This window comes from Phaenicophaeus curvirostris, chromosome 22 (genome assembly GCF_032191515.1).
Source record: "Phaenicophaeus curvirostris isolate KB17595 chromosome 22, BPBGC_Pcur_1.0, whole genome shotgun sequence".
NCBI lineage: Eukaryota > Metazoa > Chordata > Aves > Cuculiformes > Cuculidae > Phaenicophaeus > Phaenicophaeus curvirostris.
In genome coordinates, this window is record NC_091413.1 from 2,337,687 (window position 1) to 2,354,996 (window position 17,310).

Genomic DNA, 17,310 nt, shown 5'->3' on the forward strand with positions numbered 1-17,310 from the left:
CGGGCGCCGTGGGGTTGAGATGATGGTTGGACTGGGTGAACCTCGAGGTCTTTTCCAACCTTAATGATTCTATAAGTGCTGAGAACTAAAGGCGGCTGCGTGACGGCACCAGATTGTGCAGCAGGGTTGGGTTAAAACTAAAGGAAAAGGCAGTTGGCTGTTACTTTAAAAATGCGTGTTTTCTACAACTCTCAGGATAACCGGCTGCATTAGCTCCGTGTTACTTCTCCTGAGGTCCATGTTTAGGAGGTAGAAAGCACCTCCTGGCTCAATATGAAGCAAAAGTGGCTCAGAGCAGAAGGTTTTGAGGAGGGAACCCTGAGGCCTTGGGCAAGAGGCACCTTCCCAGCCTCGCTGCTCTTTAGGGTGAGGAGCCCGGCTGATCGAACGCTTCATGCGTGTGCTTTAGCTTGAAAAAAAAGCCCAGCCCTGCAATGCAATCTGTGCTCTAATTTGAGGGCACCATTTAGTGATTTTAATTGTGTGACAGTATTTCGGTATTTTCAATACCCAGTAGTAGGTTAATGACTGTTCCTTGGAAAACGGAGTTTATATAACACAAGTCATTACATAAGGAGGCTGATTGTGGCCTGAGGAGCAGAAGGAAAACAACTATGCAAGGATGCAAAAATCTAGAACAAGCAAACTCTACTTTGATGGCCCTGAGAAGCCGAAAATAATAACTGAGAGTTGGGTTCCAGCAAGGTGAAACTCACCTTGGGGAAGGCTTGGAGGAGAAAGCTCTGCACGACGTGCTGTGAGGCCATCAAGCTACGTTCTATCACGCATTTCCCACGTGGTGCCTGGAATCTCTCCTCTTCCTCCAAGTTGCGTGGTTGATATTAAAGACAACAACAAGCAAGCAAAAAGTTATTGGCTGGCCACTTTATTTCCTTTTATTAAGCTCCTACACGTGGCCTGAGTTTGGAAGGGGACCTCTCCCTTGGACCTTGCATCTCTGGTTTGAGAGGGTGAAGTTGTACGGGGGTCATTTCTGTCGCAGGAGTGAGAGCTGCATCACTCCAAGGGTCTTAGGGAGACAAGTCCAGGGGCGACTCTTGGCAGAGGGTGGGAATCGCCACTGCCAGGATGCTCCAAGGAGAGCTGGACACCTCCAGCCTTCATTGGGGGGGTCTTCTTGGAGGACCTCAACTCCAAGTGGGAAACGGAGGACGAAGAGGGTCGCAGGGGTCGATGGGGCTGGAGCGCGGGGGCCCTGCGCCCCATAAGAGCTTGGGGGGGGTTCCCACCAGATCCCAGGGGATGCGTGGAGGATGATGCCGACCCCGGGCGGGAGGAAGGGCGGGGTGAGGCTGCCGTATGGGACTCAAAAATGCGGCCAAACGGCGCTGCCGGGGTTTCGCTCGGGAAAAAGCCGTGTGGCTGCGAGGCGGGAGAAGCAGCCCCGCAAGGGCAGGACCACAGCAGAGCCACCAGCACCACCACCACCACCACCGCTCGCCATGAGCCACGCTGGGAGCAGCGCCCTCCCCACCTAGGTAAATGCTTGGGGTGAGGAGGGGGGCGGCCAAAACCACCTCTGCCTGGGAGCATCTTCTCCCCGCATCCCTGCTGCATCCCGCATCCCGGCATCATCTCCTCCCTGCATCCGCGCAGCATCTCCTCCCTGCATCCCGCAGCCGCGCAGCATCTCCATCCCCGCTGCATCCCGCATCCCCGCTGCATCCCGCAGCCGCGCATCATCTCCTCCCTGCATCCCGCATCCCTCCCTCCTCGCACAACCGCCGAGCCAACCGGGCCTGGGGAAGAAAGGGGCTGGGGGCTTCCAGCAGCAAGGAGAAAGCAGCCTGGAGATGAGCGAAGGATTATTTATTTTTTTTTCCCCCTCGTTTTTAGGGAGGTGATGATTTTTTTCGCCCCCAGCGGGTGATTTTTTTGGGGAGGCTTGGGGAAAAGGATGCAACCAGGCTCCCCGGGGCTGGGTGATTTTTTTTTTTTAATTTTTTTTTTTTTTTTTTTTTGCAGCCTGCCTCCTCCTCCCCCAGCCTCTCCCCCCCTTTGGTTTTGGCTGGCTGCTTTGCCAGTTGCTGCATGAAGGGCTGTGCTTGTGGCAGCGTGTGCCCGCTCCCGGAGCCGTGGCGCACCCCCCGCCGCTGAGCCTTGGGGCGGGGGGGGGGGTGTGTGTGAGATAAATAGATAGAGATATCTATATATATAATTTTTTTTTTTTTTTAACCTGTCACGTTCGTCCTAGAAAAATAAAACAATCCAAAGGGGCAGGGCTCGGGAGCCAGAGGCATCCCCAGCTTGGGGGTGGGGTGGGGGGGCCCCCGCAGCCCCGCGCGATGCACCCCGGGCTGGGCTCTGCGGAATAACGCGGCTCAGCGAGGGCTGGGGGCGCACGGACCCGACTGCTGGCAATTCCCTCTTGATGTCCATGAATGCAAACACCATGATTTTCATGATCCTGGGCGCCTCTATCGTTATGGTAAGAGATTTTGCTTGTTTCCCTCCCCCTCCATCCTCCTCCCCCCCTCCCCGCGCTGTCCCTTAGCCTGTGCCCCTCGGTGTCTGCATGTTTGTGCCCCGGTAACGAGCGTTTTCTTGATGACTGCTTCAGTCTTTGGCAATCAAACTAGAGTCAATGTTTTATTCCATCATCCAGAGTTGACCAGATGCCTTGGTTATGGGCTCTTACAGGCAATAGCTTGCTTGATGGACATGAATGCGTTGTTGGACAGATTTCACAATTACATCTTACCGCATCTGAGAGGGGAAGACCGAGTTTGTCACTGCAACTGTGGAAGGTAAGTTCCCTGCAGAAGGGTCTCTCCCACCTGTCCGTGTCCCCCCCCGAGCCCCTTCCCACCCCGTCTCCCCGGGAAGGCACCGCGAGGTGGTGGCCGGCGGCCGGGGGATGCTGGGCTACCATTTTTTTGCATTCTGGCTGTGTCTCACCTTCCTCAGCAGCTCCTGCGTGAACACAGGGAGGGTTCGGGGGTTGTTTTTTTCCAGAAGAAGAGTTTTCTGTGGGCCTGGAAGCCCGTTTTCCTTTGTATGCATGCTGGTGTAGATGCATCTGCGAGCTCTGGGAAAGTGAGTAACTTTGATTTAAACGCTTGTCGTTTTGCCTTCGTTGTCACCCGGATGGGTTGTTCCTCAGCGTGTTTGTGGTCTGGGTGTTGCGGTTGTGGTCGTGTGGCTTAAACGGAACCACGTTCGGAGTGGCCGGAGGGTCTGTGTCCAGAAAGGAGCGTCACGGTGTCACTTTGAGGCTTTATAACCTTTGTTTGGCTTTTAATTCTCCATGGCTTCTCCCCTGAGAGTTGGACTGGAGGCGCTGGTCTGTGCTTTTGTGGAGCCGTTGGTAGGCTGAGAGCATCAGGGTGGGTTCCATGCCAAGAGGAACGTCTTTGCCGCGTACAAGTTTATGACCGGACAGACACCGTCCTCTCCCCATGGCTCTTTGGCAATTAGATTCTCCTGAACAGTGCAGCGTTTCTCGGCTCGTGCGTAATCGCTGAGGTGCTCGGCTTGTAACCGCGCTTGGGATGCTCTCTGGGAGCCTCCAGAGCCCCAGTTTTGGGGTGGTGGATTTCTCTCTGCTCTCTGGGACTGTTCGAGGTCCTCCTCCCGTGCCTGGTTACTCACTGCCTGCTGGGGAGTTTCTTGTCCGGGGGGAATAAAGCAGCGTGAGGCTGTGCCGGCTAAAGGACACGCTGGGGGAGCTCTCCCTCGCCACATCCAACGTTTGGACTAAGCTCTATTCATCTCTGAGCTTCTCTGGAACCAGCTGCATCCTGTCTCCCCGGCGTCACATCCCTTCGGTGCCCCTGGTGTGGAAGCTCAGCTGAAACGGGGACGTGCGTAGCCTAGCGAGGGGAAACCACTTTGCCCTTCCACTCCTCTTCGTTTGCCGAAGGTGAGGGTCGCCTTTCTCCCCAAGGCTCCTCCTCAGGCTCCCCTGGTGGGGCAGCAAAGAAGGTACAAGGTGCAAACAGCACCTCTTGAGCCATCCTGTAGCCAGACTCTAAATATCCAGCTCCTCGAGTGCATCGAGCACCTCTGTGTTAAGGCCTTCGAGAAGGCTGGGGACAAGAAACATCAACAGCATCTTTGACTCTTTTTTTGAGGAGGATTAGCTTTTTCTTCGGTAATTTTTTGGGGTCTCCTTGGTGCTTTTCACCGGTTTAAGAGTTTTCCTCTGCCTCTTCAAGCTGTTTTTCTTTGTGCTTGCCACGGCTGCGTTGGGTGGTGGTGAAAATTGGTTACAGGTAACAGACTCTCACACCGTCTGGCGCGACTGAGGGGTGTCGGGTCTCTTGGCAGTGTCCCTTCTGCCCAAGTCTGAGGAGGAGGCAGGGACACTCCGCTCTCCTCAGGCTCCACGGCTGCAGAGATGCTGTTTGGGCAGATAAATTAGCCGTGGCTCTCTCCCCAGATGGAGTTGGGTTGTTTCTTAGAAAGTGCACGAAACAGCTTCCGAATTGTCAAGCGTGGATCTGAGAGGCGGCAAAGAGTGGAAGCTTCTCTTAGGTCTGTAGAAGCATCAGCTCTTGCTGATAGAAACCTAAATCTAAACTAAAGGAGGGGAGACTTAGGCTGGGTAAGGAAGAAATTCCTACAATCAGGTGGTGAAACACTGGTGGAGGTTGCTCAGGGAGGTGGTGGAGGCCCCGTCCCTGGGAACATTCAAGGCCAGGTTGGATGGGGCTCTGAGCCACCTGATCTGGTTGAAGGTGTCCCTGGTCCTGCAGGGGGTTGGACTGGGTGACCTGTTGACCTGTGAAGGTCTCTTTTGACCCAGAGCATCCTATGATTCTATGAAAACCAGCACACCGGTCTCTAGAGGACAAGTTCTTGAGTGTGAGCAGTGATTTCAATGCTCTCATGATCTGGTGTTGGAGACACTTGCCTGAAGCATCCCTATCCCGTCGGACTCTGTTCTCATTCTCAGGTTTGGTTTATGGCTCTCGCCTACTCTATAAGCTCTGACCCGCTGCCTGAATGGTCCGTGTTTTGAGTTCTCTGGTTTAGAAGGCAGGTGATGCAGAATGTGCCTCTCCCTTGCTGTCAGCTGTCCCTGTGCTCCGAGCGGAGGCCTCAGCACGAGCCGTACACGGCTCTGCCTGGCCCTGGCGAGGATGCATCCCCGAGCGCGTTGCGAGCCGTGGTACCAGGGGCTGAGACTCTTGGTGTGCCCGCAGCCAAAGCGAGTCCTGGGAGGAGGGCGCTGGCTGATGCTCAGCTTGTGGCAGGGAGGAAAATGAGTAAATGTCGCAGAAATGGAAGGGAGGGAGAAATGGGAATAAGTGAAGACCAACACGTGCTGGGCTGAGCGGCTGCGATGACTGATTTTCCCTCCTGCCCTGGCCTAGGATGGAACGTCAGTCACACCAACTAACTAATTCATAAATTTTCTCCTTCCCCTCTGCCATCCTACCTGTATCCTTCCTCAGGGCATCGGGGGGGGCATGTCCATGATCTACCATGTCCAGGGTCTACCACATCCATGATCTACCACATCCAAGCACCCCAGGCTGGACTGTGAGTACTTCGATACCCAGTGCCCAGCAGGATGTGCTCTCCAGAAGGAATTGGAATCCCCACTGAGCTTGTGACTGTGTGAGGATCTGGGAACTGGTGGTGGTTGCAGACAGCGAGGGCTGCCCCTGGGCATCTCTAGGGGTTTGGGACTCTGTGCACTGCTCCACCCTGACCCCTCTGCCCCACCTCATCCCTGCAAGACCCTGAGGAGAATGCTCAAACTTCATCCCCTGGCTGTCCCCACTGCTCTGGTGTTGGAGAGGACCTCCCAGCCAGAGAGACTAGAGAGACTGTGGGAGTTTGGCTCCTGGTTTGGACCACAGCATGTGGAGAGGGTGTTAGTGCATCTGCAGCCCGTGTCTCTCCTCCCTGGGCAGTAGGATGGGCACCTGGCTGTGTTTTCTGCTGCCTCTTCTCCCTTGTGTCTCTGGGGCAGGGTGAGGATCCCTCCAGGGTTGGTCTCACCACATTTTGGTGGCTCCAGGCTTTTTAGAACCGCCTGGGTGCACGGCTGGCACGGCAGACTGCTCTGGGTGGCTCCTTAAAGGGCTCTTCAGGTTGCACGGGGGCTGTGGCTGGGATCTTTACTCCATGTGGCTTTCCCTGGACTCTGCCTGTTCTCCTCTGCTTGCAAGAAGGTCCCAGGAGAAACGAAAAGCAGCGTGAATTTGCGGCGACATGTTCACTTCTTTCTATAATACCCTTGACTCACAGAGGGTCTGATTTTGGGCAGCTGGGCATAATATTTTAATTTTTTTTCCCCATGATCCTAAGCATTTGAGGCATCGGTAGCAAATGGGGAGCATTCCTGGGGTCAAGACGTTTGGGGAAGAAAATCAGCCCCATCTCAGGGTGCTGCTGAGCGCTGGGCTCTTGGCACTGCTGGGACTGACCTCCACCTCGCTCTGCACATCCCTGCGGATCCAGGGTCGCTGCGGGGGCTTCTTGTCACTTTATGCTAGAAGCGAGGCAACGATTTGTTAAAGTGAGAGTGACCTCACTGTCCTGGGCCCTGGCAGGTGCTTCTTGGGTCAATGATGCCAGAAAAGAGTCATGGCCTCTGGCTGAGGACTGAGAGGGGGTGACAGGTGATGGGATGAGAGGGAACGACCTCAGGTTGCACCAGGGAAAATTTCTTCACTATAAGAGTTCTCGGGCACTGGCACGGCTGCCCAGGGAGGTGGTGGAGTCCCCATCCCTGGAGAGGTTTAAACGACGGGTAGGTGATGCGCTTAGGGATACGATTTAGTAGTGGACAGGTACGGTTGGGCTTGAGGATCTCAAAGGTCTTTTCCAACCAAGCAGTGCTGTGATTCTATGGCTCGTGGCTGCACAAGGTGTTCAGCGACAGCCTGTGGCTGCAGGGATGTCTGTGCTTGGGTGATGTTGGGAGGTGACAGCGGCTGGCGGTGTGCGTGCGTCTGCCCTTCTCTCCTGCCCAGCGCAAAAAAAATTAGGTGGTTAAGGTAACACAGCAAGATTGGCTTCTCGCTGGAGGAAGAAGGGGTGACAGCCACATTTACGCTTCTGCTGGCTCCTGTTGATGCTGGAGCAGATCCCTGCGGGAGCCTGGCAACCTCTGCCCTCAGCGTGTGGAGAGATCCAGGCTGTCCGTGCAGGCGGCACAGCCCCTCTGGTCCTCGCGAGGTACCTGTTCCCAGGGTGCAGGGACTGCAGAGGGGATGCGCTACCCCAGGCTGAACGTTTCTGTCCCAGCCAGGAAAGGGTCCTCGCTGGAAGCAGAGAGCTGGCAGCAGATCAGGAGCTGGGTGATGTCATGCAAAGGAAAAACACCAAAGGGCGTCCGTGGAGGCAGGGTGAGTTGGAGAGAACAGATGACACCTGCGTGGAACAAGGACCATCCATGCAGCCTGGGGGGCTTGGAGGTTCTCTGTCTGGGAAAGGACAGGGACCTCAGGAGCTCTGGTCTGTCACTGACCTTCTGAGTGACCTTGGGGGCGTCTTTGCCTCCCAGACAAAGTCTCTTCTTGTGGGAAGCGGAGTTTGAAAGGACTGAGAGGAGCACGAGCCCTACCTGCACGCCAATACCCTGCAGCAGAGCTGGGGGCCTGGCCAACCCTCAAGTTAGCTCCTTCTGTCTCCATCAACCCTACTAGGCTCTTTCCAGGAGGGAAAGGCTCGGGGCAAGGCTATACCAGACCTCTCCTGAGCAACTGGTGTGCGTGGAGACCCCGTGGTGCAGGGGGCTGGAAGGGCGTGAGGTGGCTGCTGCCCTGGTGCTGGGGTCACCCGCAGCATCGGTGACCCGGGAGGGTGGTTAGTGGGGCTGGAGCATCATCTTGGCAAAGAATGGGTTTGAATAACATTGTCCATGGGGCTCAGGCTGTGAGGGGCTGAATGCTGCCCCCTCAGAGGGGGCACAGGCCAATGCTTGCCCCAGGCTCGCAGAACTGCTGTTGGAGGTACAAAGAGAGTATGTTTTTACTCTTTTTCCTCCTTTCCCAGCCGCTCTGGGAATGTCATTAAACCTCTGTGTCCCCAGACCCTCTGTGGATGTGCTGGGGGAGCACATTGTCTGGTGTTGGAGACCACGAGCCCTTTCTGGGGCTTCAGGTAGTGCCTACAGGGCCCCAGAGAGATGTTTCCACCTCTCATTGGTGCCGTCCACGTTGTTCTGCAGACTGGCTTTGCTGGCAGGGGCTCTGGGAGGCGCTGGGCTCATGGGGAGAGGCTGCAAGGTCAGGACAGGGGGCTCTGGGCATGACTTTGGGGCTGTGACAGCTGCAAGGTGAGCCTGGGAGGTGTGACACGTCTGCTTCTCACTGTCACCTGCCCAGGAGGGAGCCGAGCAGAGCCAGGGCATCGGCGGGTCCCCCAGCCCCAGCGGACGAGGGAGCCCAGAGTGTGGAGGAAGCATGGGGCTCTTTGCATTTAAAACAACATCTCAGCGGCGTGTTTTTCAAGGCTCCCATGCTGTGCTTGGGCTGCAGCAGCCAGCGCGCACGCAAGGTCACTGGAAGGGACAATAGCGCTTCGGGCAGCTCCCTAGTGAAACTTCCCAGCCGTGCTGGCCGAGGCTGCACCGCTCGCTCCAGGAGGGATGAAAGGTGGTCTCCACGCTTTGGGACAACCCTGGGAAAGGGATGGGGATGCTATAGCTCATGGACACGTGCACAGACACAAACAGCTTCAGCGTCTCACCTGAGCCAGGTGCTGTCTGGCTGGGGACGGTGCCACAAACCCAGTCTCGCGCTTGCTTCAGGAGAGCAGCTGCTGGCAGTCGCCACCCCCTCCTGCTTTGGAAGGCGTTTCTGGCCTGAAGTGTGGTTACATTTCTTTTCCTACAATTACATCTGCTTCCCGTGGCAGCTCCACCGCAGCAAGGGTGGAGCATGAAGGTGCGTGAAGGAGGTAGCACACAATTAACCTAGTACGAATAATTTGGATCTGTTGTGACAACTGAGACTGGCTTGGACTGTCCAGGAACTGGCCCTCGGGTTATTTAGCTTAGATTGAGATGAGATCACGGGAAAAAACGCTTTCCTGTGAGAGTGATGAGGCCCTGGCACAGGTTACTCAAGAGAAGTTGTGGCTGCCCCATCCCTGGAGATGTTCAAGGCCAGGTTGGATGGGGCTTGGAGCCCCTGATCCAGTGGGAAGGATGGGACCGGATGGGCTTTGAGGTCCCTTCCAACCCAAACCATTCTGTGATGGCTCCCACGTCATGCTCAGCCTGGAGGTGACATATTCCCTCCCCGGATCCAGCCCCCAGAGCCATCCAGGCCATGTTCCAGTTTCCAATCCCCTTGTTACGTGGTGGGGACCCTGGACCTTTGTGCACTATTAATAACGTGCTGTGCTGCTGTGCCAGCGCCTCTGAGTTGCTCCTGTAGCATCCACAGGGATTTGAGCTGCAACAGAAAACTTCTGGGGGGTCTGTCCCTGTCCTCCTCCCCATTTCAGGGGCACCATTCAGTCCTGGTAAGTTAAAACAAAGCATAAAACCCCCTGCAGCCCTGACTCCTTCCAGCTGTTGCACTAGGAGGAAAAATCCATCTTCCCTGAGCATTGCTAATGCCTTTCCATAAAACTCCACGTGTGGAAGCCTCCGACGGGCAACTCCATTGAGTGGAAGTACCTTGGTAACTCAGGGCTCCCAGAAGCTCCTGGAAGGTCCTCAAGAACTTTCCTGGGATGCTTTAATGACAGCAGCCTTTTCTTTTAAGGCAATTTGCACCCGGGATTGAACTGATTTCTCATACTTGGAAAATTAAGTTGCCAGATCCAGATAGGTCTAAATTTTTGCTGGCACAGGGGCACCGTGAGGACTCAGTCCCTCCTTACGGGATGCTGGGAGCCAATATTTATTTTGTGTGACCATCCCTAGCTCACGCATGAACAGTGAGAAAGGGTCGACCAGCCATCCTTGCCTGGACCTTCCTCCCTCCCTGCCCGAGTCGCCCCCTGCGGCTCCTGGGAACGCAGAGACGTCGGTGCAGTCACAATTAGAGAGGTGGCGTTGAAAATAAGAGCTGTTCCCGACTCTGGTTGCACCCCAGAGCTGGTTGTGCTCTCTTCTCCCCTGCCCCTCTCCATCCACGCTCTCTAGAGCCAAATGGCCTACAGACCTAGACTTGTTGTGCTGAGGAACCTGGAGCACAGAAGGCTCAGGGAGGTTCTTATCAATGTATATAAATACACAAAGGGAGGATAGGAAGAAGGTAGAGCCAGATCTTTGTAGTGATGCCCAGAGACAAGCCCAGAGGCTGTGGGCACGGAGTGGAACGCAGGAGGTTCTGCTTGGACATCGGGAAATGCTTTTTCACAGTGAGAGTGACTGAGCAGTGGGACAGGTTGCCCAGAGATGTTGCAGTCGCCCTCCCTGGAGATGCTTAAATGCCCTCTGAACACAATCCCGAGCAACCGGCTTGAGAGAATCTTGGACCAGGTGACCTCCAGAGGTCCTTTCAACCTCAAACGTTCTGTGATTATTTTTATGGAGCTACAGGGCAGAAACAAGGACTTCACCTCTGAAATCACGGGGCTCTGGGGTCAACCCCCCGCACTTGGAAAGGGAGCTGCAAACCCAAAAGGAGCATCAGGCCCTTCCTGGTGCCCCCAAGGTGCCGTGCAGCCCAGTGGTGGCTGAAGGAAGCTGGGAGAGCTGGAGGAGATCCCAGTGCAGTGTGCAGAGTCAGCCAAAGAGAGGGACAAGGCAGCGAAGAGGTGACTGCGTCCCTTCCCTCGGTGCCCTGCAAGCAGAGAACAAGAGCTGTGAAGGAGGCAGACTGCGTGGCAGGAGAAACCTCTTGTGAAGCACGTGAGGAGCGCGCTGAGCCCCATGTTATTGCAGTTAGGTGGTCTGTGTGTTTGTGTGCAGATATGCGAGTGCTGCAGCCACATCCCTGTCCCTGAGGGCTGGGAGAGGTTTGGCAGGGGGAGCAGCTCACTCCAGGACTCGCTTCTGGGACAGGGCTGAGACCCTCCATGAAAACCACCTCATCTGTGGAGAAATTTCTGCATTCCCTTCCTAGGAACGGGTCTCTCCTTGCCGTGTCTGGGAAGCTTTGCTTCTCTCAACCCCACAGACGGCTTCGTGTCAGCGATGCTCTGCTCTAGATAGCCTTGTGGGTGGTGACGGTGAGGCTGAGGAGATCCGTACCAGGTCCTGCTGAGGCACTCAAGTTGCTGATGGGTTCAAGCAGTCCTGGTTCCTGGAGGCGTTTGTGGGCTCAGAACTGTGAGAAGCAAAAGGGAGTAAGTTCAGGACCTGCCAGGTGTCGCTGGTGGTGGCTGGGGAAGCATGGGATGAGGTGGAGGGTGATGCTTGCCTTTCCCCTTCTGCAAGGCTGCTTGGCTGTGTTTGTGACGTTAAAGGGAACCGTCCCATTCAGGAATAAGATCTCCCTTTTTGGGACCCCTCTTGCACACGACCTCTTTCCCCCTAGATTTTTTCCCAGCCAAATGAGGAGGAAAAAGCTTCTGTGGTTGCAAACCAAGAGGGAAGTGTGAGCAGAGCCTCTGTGGTCACTGTGAGCTGCCCGCAGAGCTGGCCTGGGTGCGTCTCCTCTCTGCTGGGTGCATCTCCTCAGTCTATCCTCAGATGCTAGATGCAGATGGGGAGCAGCTCTAGACAGCAGGAACATGGCTCAATGAGCTTCCCATCCACTTTCTTTCCATCCACCACGTGCGGTGACCCCAGGCTGTCCCCCAGCCCTGCCTGGAGCTTTCAGGAGCTGGTGGCTCCCGTGCAGGTGGCCTCCATCAAGGCACTGCTGAGCTGAGGGCTGTTTTCAGTAGGTTCCTTTGAGTGGAGGTTTGTTTGTGTAAATATTTGGACGTTTCTCAGGCGTGATTATTGAGCAACCTGCACCTCATGCATATTCAGAGGCCTCCAGGGATTGCCTCCTCTCCTGCTTGTGGGAGCAGGGCTGGGGATGTGGGAGGGATGCGAGTGTGGGTGATGCTGGGAGGGACGCGATGGGCGATGCGGCTGTGCCCTGGCCTCGAGCTGGGAGCACTGGTGCTGCGTCCATTCCCGAGCAGTGTCTGCCGCTGAACCGGGCAGCGGGAGGAGGCAGGTTGGCGAAGCACAGAGCCTCAGCAGCCTCGTGGCCCCTGGTTGCCCTCAGGGAAGGTTAAAAGCCGTGTAAAGCAGATGCAGAGGCTCCAGAGCAGCAGGCTTCCAGTTTTTCTTTGCGTCCCGCATCCCCCATCACCCGGGATCCTCCTATCCTGCTCAGCTCCCTGGTTACAGATGGTCCCCTCCCATTTGGTCCTCACAGACCTGCTTATTTTTTCTACTCTGCATCTTGCTCCATCCCTGCCATTTTTCCTTCTTTTTCAACGTTACCAGCGTCTCTCAAGCAGTTCAGCTTCATCCCAAGCTTGGTCTCTACCATCTCATTGCATGAATGAACCCAGACGCCCTCCTGGCATAAGATCTGGGGCCGGATTCATCCCTGAGAGAGAGACGTAAGACTGAGAGCTCCATACTTGCTCTCCAAGGATGCTGCCAGGCTGGGGCACAGCAGCCTTGCTAAGCTAGTGGCTCTTTTTTCAGAGCCCTTGGCTACCATGCAAGGTCTTTGGCTGTGTCCCCAGTGAGGGCTGAGTGGTGGGGTGAGCTGGGAAGCAGACCCTGCACCCAACAGAGCTGGGCTGAGACACCTCCCTGAGCCAGGGGGCTGCAGGAGGGGCTGTGGGGCTCAGCTGCAGCTGCCGTTTTCTTCAGGTGGCATTTGGAGCACTCGTGGGGGCTTTCTGGCTGCTCCTGTGCTGGGAGAGATCGCTTACGCTTTGCCATGGGCAGTAACTCCTGCCTGTTCCTTGGGGAGGGCGAGGGAGCCCCGGCACCCCAAACCACTGCAGCGCGCAGAAGGAGAGCCTGAGGCGCTTTGAGAGCTTGTCTGACTTTTCCAGGGGTGCTGCAGGGTCTCTGCCATCTGCTGTCTGAGGATGAATTCAAGGCATGCTTTCAAGTCCTTCCCCCAGTGCTGTAAACGAGCTCTTCTCGCATATGTAGACGACACGATTCTCATTTTAAGGAGGTTATGGGAAGGCTGGGAGGGGCTCTTGATTGGGGATTGCAGGGACAGGACAAAGGGGAGCAGTTTGAAGCTGAAAGAGGGGAGATTGAGATGAGATTTTAGGGAGAAATGTTCTCCTGTGAGAGTTGGGAGGCCCTGGAACAGGTTGTCCAGAGATGTCATTGCTGCCCCATCCCTGGAGGGGTTCAAGGCCAGGTTGGATGGGGCTTGGAGCCCCTGATCCATGGGAGGTGTCTCTGCCCATGGCAGGGGTGGGACTGCATGGGTTTGAGGTCCTTTCCAACCCAAACCATTCAGTGATTCGATGATTTTACGCTGCAAGCTGGGATGTTGAGGCAAACAAGGTGCCTCTGGAGAAGGACCGGGAAGCTGGTGGCCCCGCGGAGCAGAGGACTTTGCTGACCCCTGCGAGGTGGCGTGTTGCGACGGTGCGTGCCGGGCTCACGGCTGCACGCTCAGCAGGAGCAAAGCGTTATCGACCTCTGCCTGCAAACACAACCGCAGCAGTGCCCTGTGAGTCTCAAGGGGGTGACCACTCCAACCTCATGCTGTCCTTATTATTATCTTCATTTTACAGGCAGAGCACTTGGGCACAGAGAGCCTGCGTCAGGCATACGACTCACGTGGCAGGCGTGGGTCAGCTTTCTGTTTTTCCTACCTCGCGTTCTGCTGATTGCTCTGCTGATATAAGCACAAAAAGCCAAGAGCAGTGCTTCTGCTCCCCAGAATGTTGGTAGAACCTGGAAAGAACAGTGTTAAACCAGCCCCAAGAGGAGGCATTGGATGGAAAATATACTCCGCTTTCCTCCACTGATGCTTTTCCCTGTTTCTCTTCCCCGCAACAGGCATCATGTCCATTATGTTATCCCGTACGATGGGGATCAGTCAGTGGTGGACTCCTCGGAGAACTACTTTGTGACTGACAATGTAACCAAGCAAGAGATTGATCTGATGCTGGGACTTTTGCTGGGCTTTTGTATAAGCTGGTTTCTGGTGTGGATGGACGGGGTTCTCCATTATGCAGTGCGAGCCTGGAGAACGAGCCGACGGTATGGTAAGTGCAGCCTCCCCGGCTCCCTCCTCTTCCCTCTCCCCTTTTCCCTGTCCCCCGAGGCTGGTGGAGAGGGAGGAGGGCAGCGGGCTCGCAATGTTAGCTGGATTTAGCCCCAGCCGTCTCCCAGCCCTCTTTATATAAGCAGGAATATTTAGGTGGGAATAACCAGGATCCAGCCTGGAGGGCTGCGCTTTGGGACGTGTGAAGCATGTGTCGGCGCGAAGGGATGGAACGCAACACGCTTACCCCGTGGGCAGCCTGGCAGATGGTGGCTGCGTGGCTGCACGTGTGGGAAGGATGTTTTTTAGGCCAGCAAAGCTTCCCTGAAATGTGGATTTTTCGATGCTTATCCCTCGCGTCCAGGCACGCGGAGTGCAGCCTGGGTTGGGTTGGGTTGGGTTGGGTTGGGTTGGGTTGGGTTGGGTTGGGTTGGGCTGGGTTGAACGTGAGGTGATGGGGTGGAGGTGGCAGGAGATGCTGTGTTGTGGTGGGACCAGCTGAGGTTCCCCCATCCTCCTCGACGTCCCAGATGTGTCAGTTCTTAGGCAGAGGTGACACCAGCCCCACAGGGAAAAGCCTTGGCCATGCTAGTTAGTCTTCGGACACTAGTTAGTCTTCGGGTTGCTCAGCATCCTGGATAACGGCCTGAGAACGAGCCACAGATGCTCCTTCCGAAGCCCTCTCTGCCCTCTTCACTCTCTCAGCATCCGTGTCCCATGGACTTTAATAGTTTGGAGGGGGAAAAAGACAGAAAAACTGTTAAACTAGTAAATGACTTGAAATTCCATCACAGCGGCCCTGCAAATCTCAGCCTCTCTCCCTCTGACCGAGGGTGTCTGTGAAATTACAGCTCAGAGACAGAGGAGACTGAGCAGGAGGAAGATTTATTTGTAAGCCTGTAAGGAATCCTGATGAGGGAAGCGGGCTGTCTCTTTGTAAAAACTCGGATGACAGAGAGATTAATTCCTCGTTACTCTTCCCAGCTCGCGACAGGCCGTGCCGAGGCCAGGTCCGCGCCGGCTTGCTCCGAGGCCGGGCTAGGTCAGGCCGTGGGTCTCATCTTCTGTAATATCTCATCTTCCTTCTCCTTTCTGCCTTCCAGACAATTCCTGGTCTTGGATTCCAAAGTTTTGTAACTTGAAGGAGTTCAGGAAACGTCACCACAGGCAGTACGAGGAGGCGACTGGGAACATGGTGCACATCAAACAGAAGCTGTACCACAATGGGCACCCCAGCCCCCGGCACCTCTGAGGAACTGCAGTCAGGTTTTAAAAAAGGACTTTGCTCTTCTTCCAAGGGAACAGCTGGTGGTTTGCTCCTCTGTGGAAGCCAGCCGAGGACACGATTTTACGTATCCATCCTGTGTGTCCCTGTGGCACGCCACGATGCACAACTAAGCCAGTCCTGGATGCTACGCAGCCAAGACATTGCACTGTGTTCCACGTATTCTCGTCAGACTTGTGTATATATGTAAAAAGCAGACAAAAAGAAAAGGACAAACAGAAAAAAAGACTTGCATTATACTTTCAACCCCCTTTTCCTGGCATTCACGGCTGTCCTGCACATCCAGCTACCCGACGGGGAATGTTGGCCAAGGGTATGGAGGTGGGACAACATGAACAAGATGCGGTTTCTCATCCAAGAACCCAAGTCTCCCATTTCTTTGGTCCTTCGGCTCGGTTTTGCTTTGCTCTGTTCCTTCTGTTGCTAGAATGGCTTGTCTGTTCACAGGTTTGGACGGGGACGGCTGCCACCGGCCAGTTGTGAGGGCGCGGTGTCCCTTTTGCTTTGGTTCATGGTCTTGGGGAGTTGCTGTGGGGGAAGGAAGCCCTGGGAATGCGTAACGGATTTGTTCTTTGCGTTGCTATACAATGAAACCTGCCTTAAGCAATCCAAGGAGTCACAGTGCCAGGGAACAGCGCTGCGAGGTGTCGGGCTGTTTAACAGGGGGGGTGACACCTGGTTTACACCACTTGCATCTTGGTCCCTTGCTGCTGTCAGTACTGTTGTTCTTCACTGATGCTAGAGAGGAGCTGCTCCTGATACACAGGGAGAAGTGTGTGGTGTGGAATGGTGTTGGCTCTGCCTTGTGCTCCGATCAGACTCCTCTGCTGCATAAACACCCCCCACCCCTTGCCCGGGAGGAAAGGAGCTGCTCTCCCCCTCTTAGGGGATGAGCCTGAGGCTCCAGTTAAAGCCATCCTGGAAACCCTGATGGTGCATTGAGAGGGTCCTGTTTACAATCTCACTCTTCCTGCCCATGAACAGTCACTTATCCTCTTGTATTGCTGCTCCGAGCCGGAATAGCACATCAGCAGCGAGCTGGGCTTGGCTTGAGGAACATGGAGAGACGTGAGCCTGAAGCCAAACTCAGCTACAGAGTCGAATGTCTCAATGATGGATTAGATCAAAGTATGAGGATACTCCAACTTGGTTTTGCCTTTGCTACCCTGGTTGCAGCTTAGGTGTGGGTTTCAAGGTAGCTATCGAGTGGCTGAAACCAATCTCCACATCTCTCACTTCCAGTTGCCTGAAGGAGTGATGCTCGATAAAGCCCTCGTGCACCTAGAGCGCGGTGGGATCCGAGTCCTGTAGCAGTCGTGTTCTGCCGGGGAGAGAAGCGTTTGTGCCCACACTTGCATCACTTTTGCACATGCGGAGCAGCAGGCAGCTGGAGTCTTGCTGGCTGCGTGGGAAGAGGAAGATTTTTATCACTAGAGATAAGGGAGGGAGATGCTAGCCCCAAGAATTCAAGGTGGCAGCCCTAAATCCCAGTCGTTTCTCCTTTTTTTTCCCTCATTTTGCGTGGAGTAGGCATGTGGTTAGATGGGGAAAACACCCAGAACAAAAGGATGATGAACTCTCTCAGAAACTGCTGTTTTCTTCTACGGATGGTGATGCTAACAGTGGCCTCCTGTTGTCTGAGCGCGGTGGCTGGGAAGGGAGAAGGACACCACGACTCCCTGCTCTTCTCCTTCCTGCTCCAGCTTCTGTCTTGGTTTTTTTTTCCCATGTTCCCTATGCCCCATGATCAGTTTGATTATTTACAAGCCCCAAAGCCGGCTGAGAGCCCAACCAACCTGTCCCCTGCCATCCCTCCCTTTGCTCTTCTCCAGGGCCTCTTGCCTTGGAGCCCCAGTTTCTGTCTGTCATTCCGAACTCCCCACACTCCCAACGTCTGCGGACGCCCTTTAGCATCTAAAGAACGACTTTTCCTTGGGCGGCTCCTTTCCGAGC

General features: G+C 55.2%; 1 protein-coding gene across 3 annotated transcripts; it reads left to right on the plus strand.

The window, feature by feature from the left end:
• Positions 1-1,313: 1,313 nt before the first annotated feature.
• On the plus strand, positions 1,314-15,324 carry TMEM240 (transmembrane protein 240). 3 transcript variants are annotated; one of them, XM_069874807.1, is made up of 4 exons: positions 1,314-1,499; positions 2,627-2,768; positions 13,865-14,073; positions 15,176-15,324. In XM_069874807.1, the coding sequence occupies exons 1-4, from the start codon at positions 1,334-1,336 to the stop codon at positions 15,322-15,324; spliced, it is 666 nt and encodes a 221-aa protein (XP_069730908.1). In that variant the 5' UTR covers positions 1,314-1,333. The 3 variants fall into 3 exon arrangements, with proteins under 3 accessions (XP_069730908.1, XP_069730910.1, XP_069730909.1); XM_069874809.1 differs by lacking the exon at positions 1,314-1,499 and adding an exon at positions 2,182-2,449 and having other exon boundaries at positions 2,662-2,768; XM_069874808.1 differs by lacking the exon at positions 1,314-1,499 and having other exon boundaries at positions 2,569-2,768.
• Positions 15,325-17,310: the final 1,986 nt, after the last annotated feature.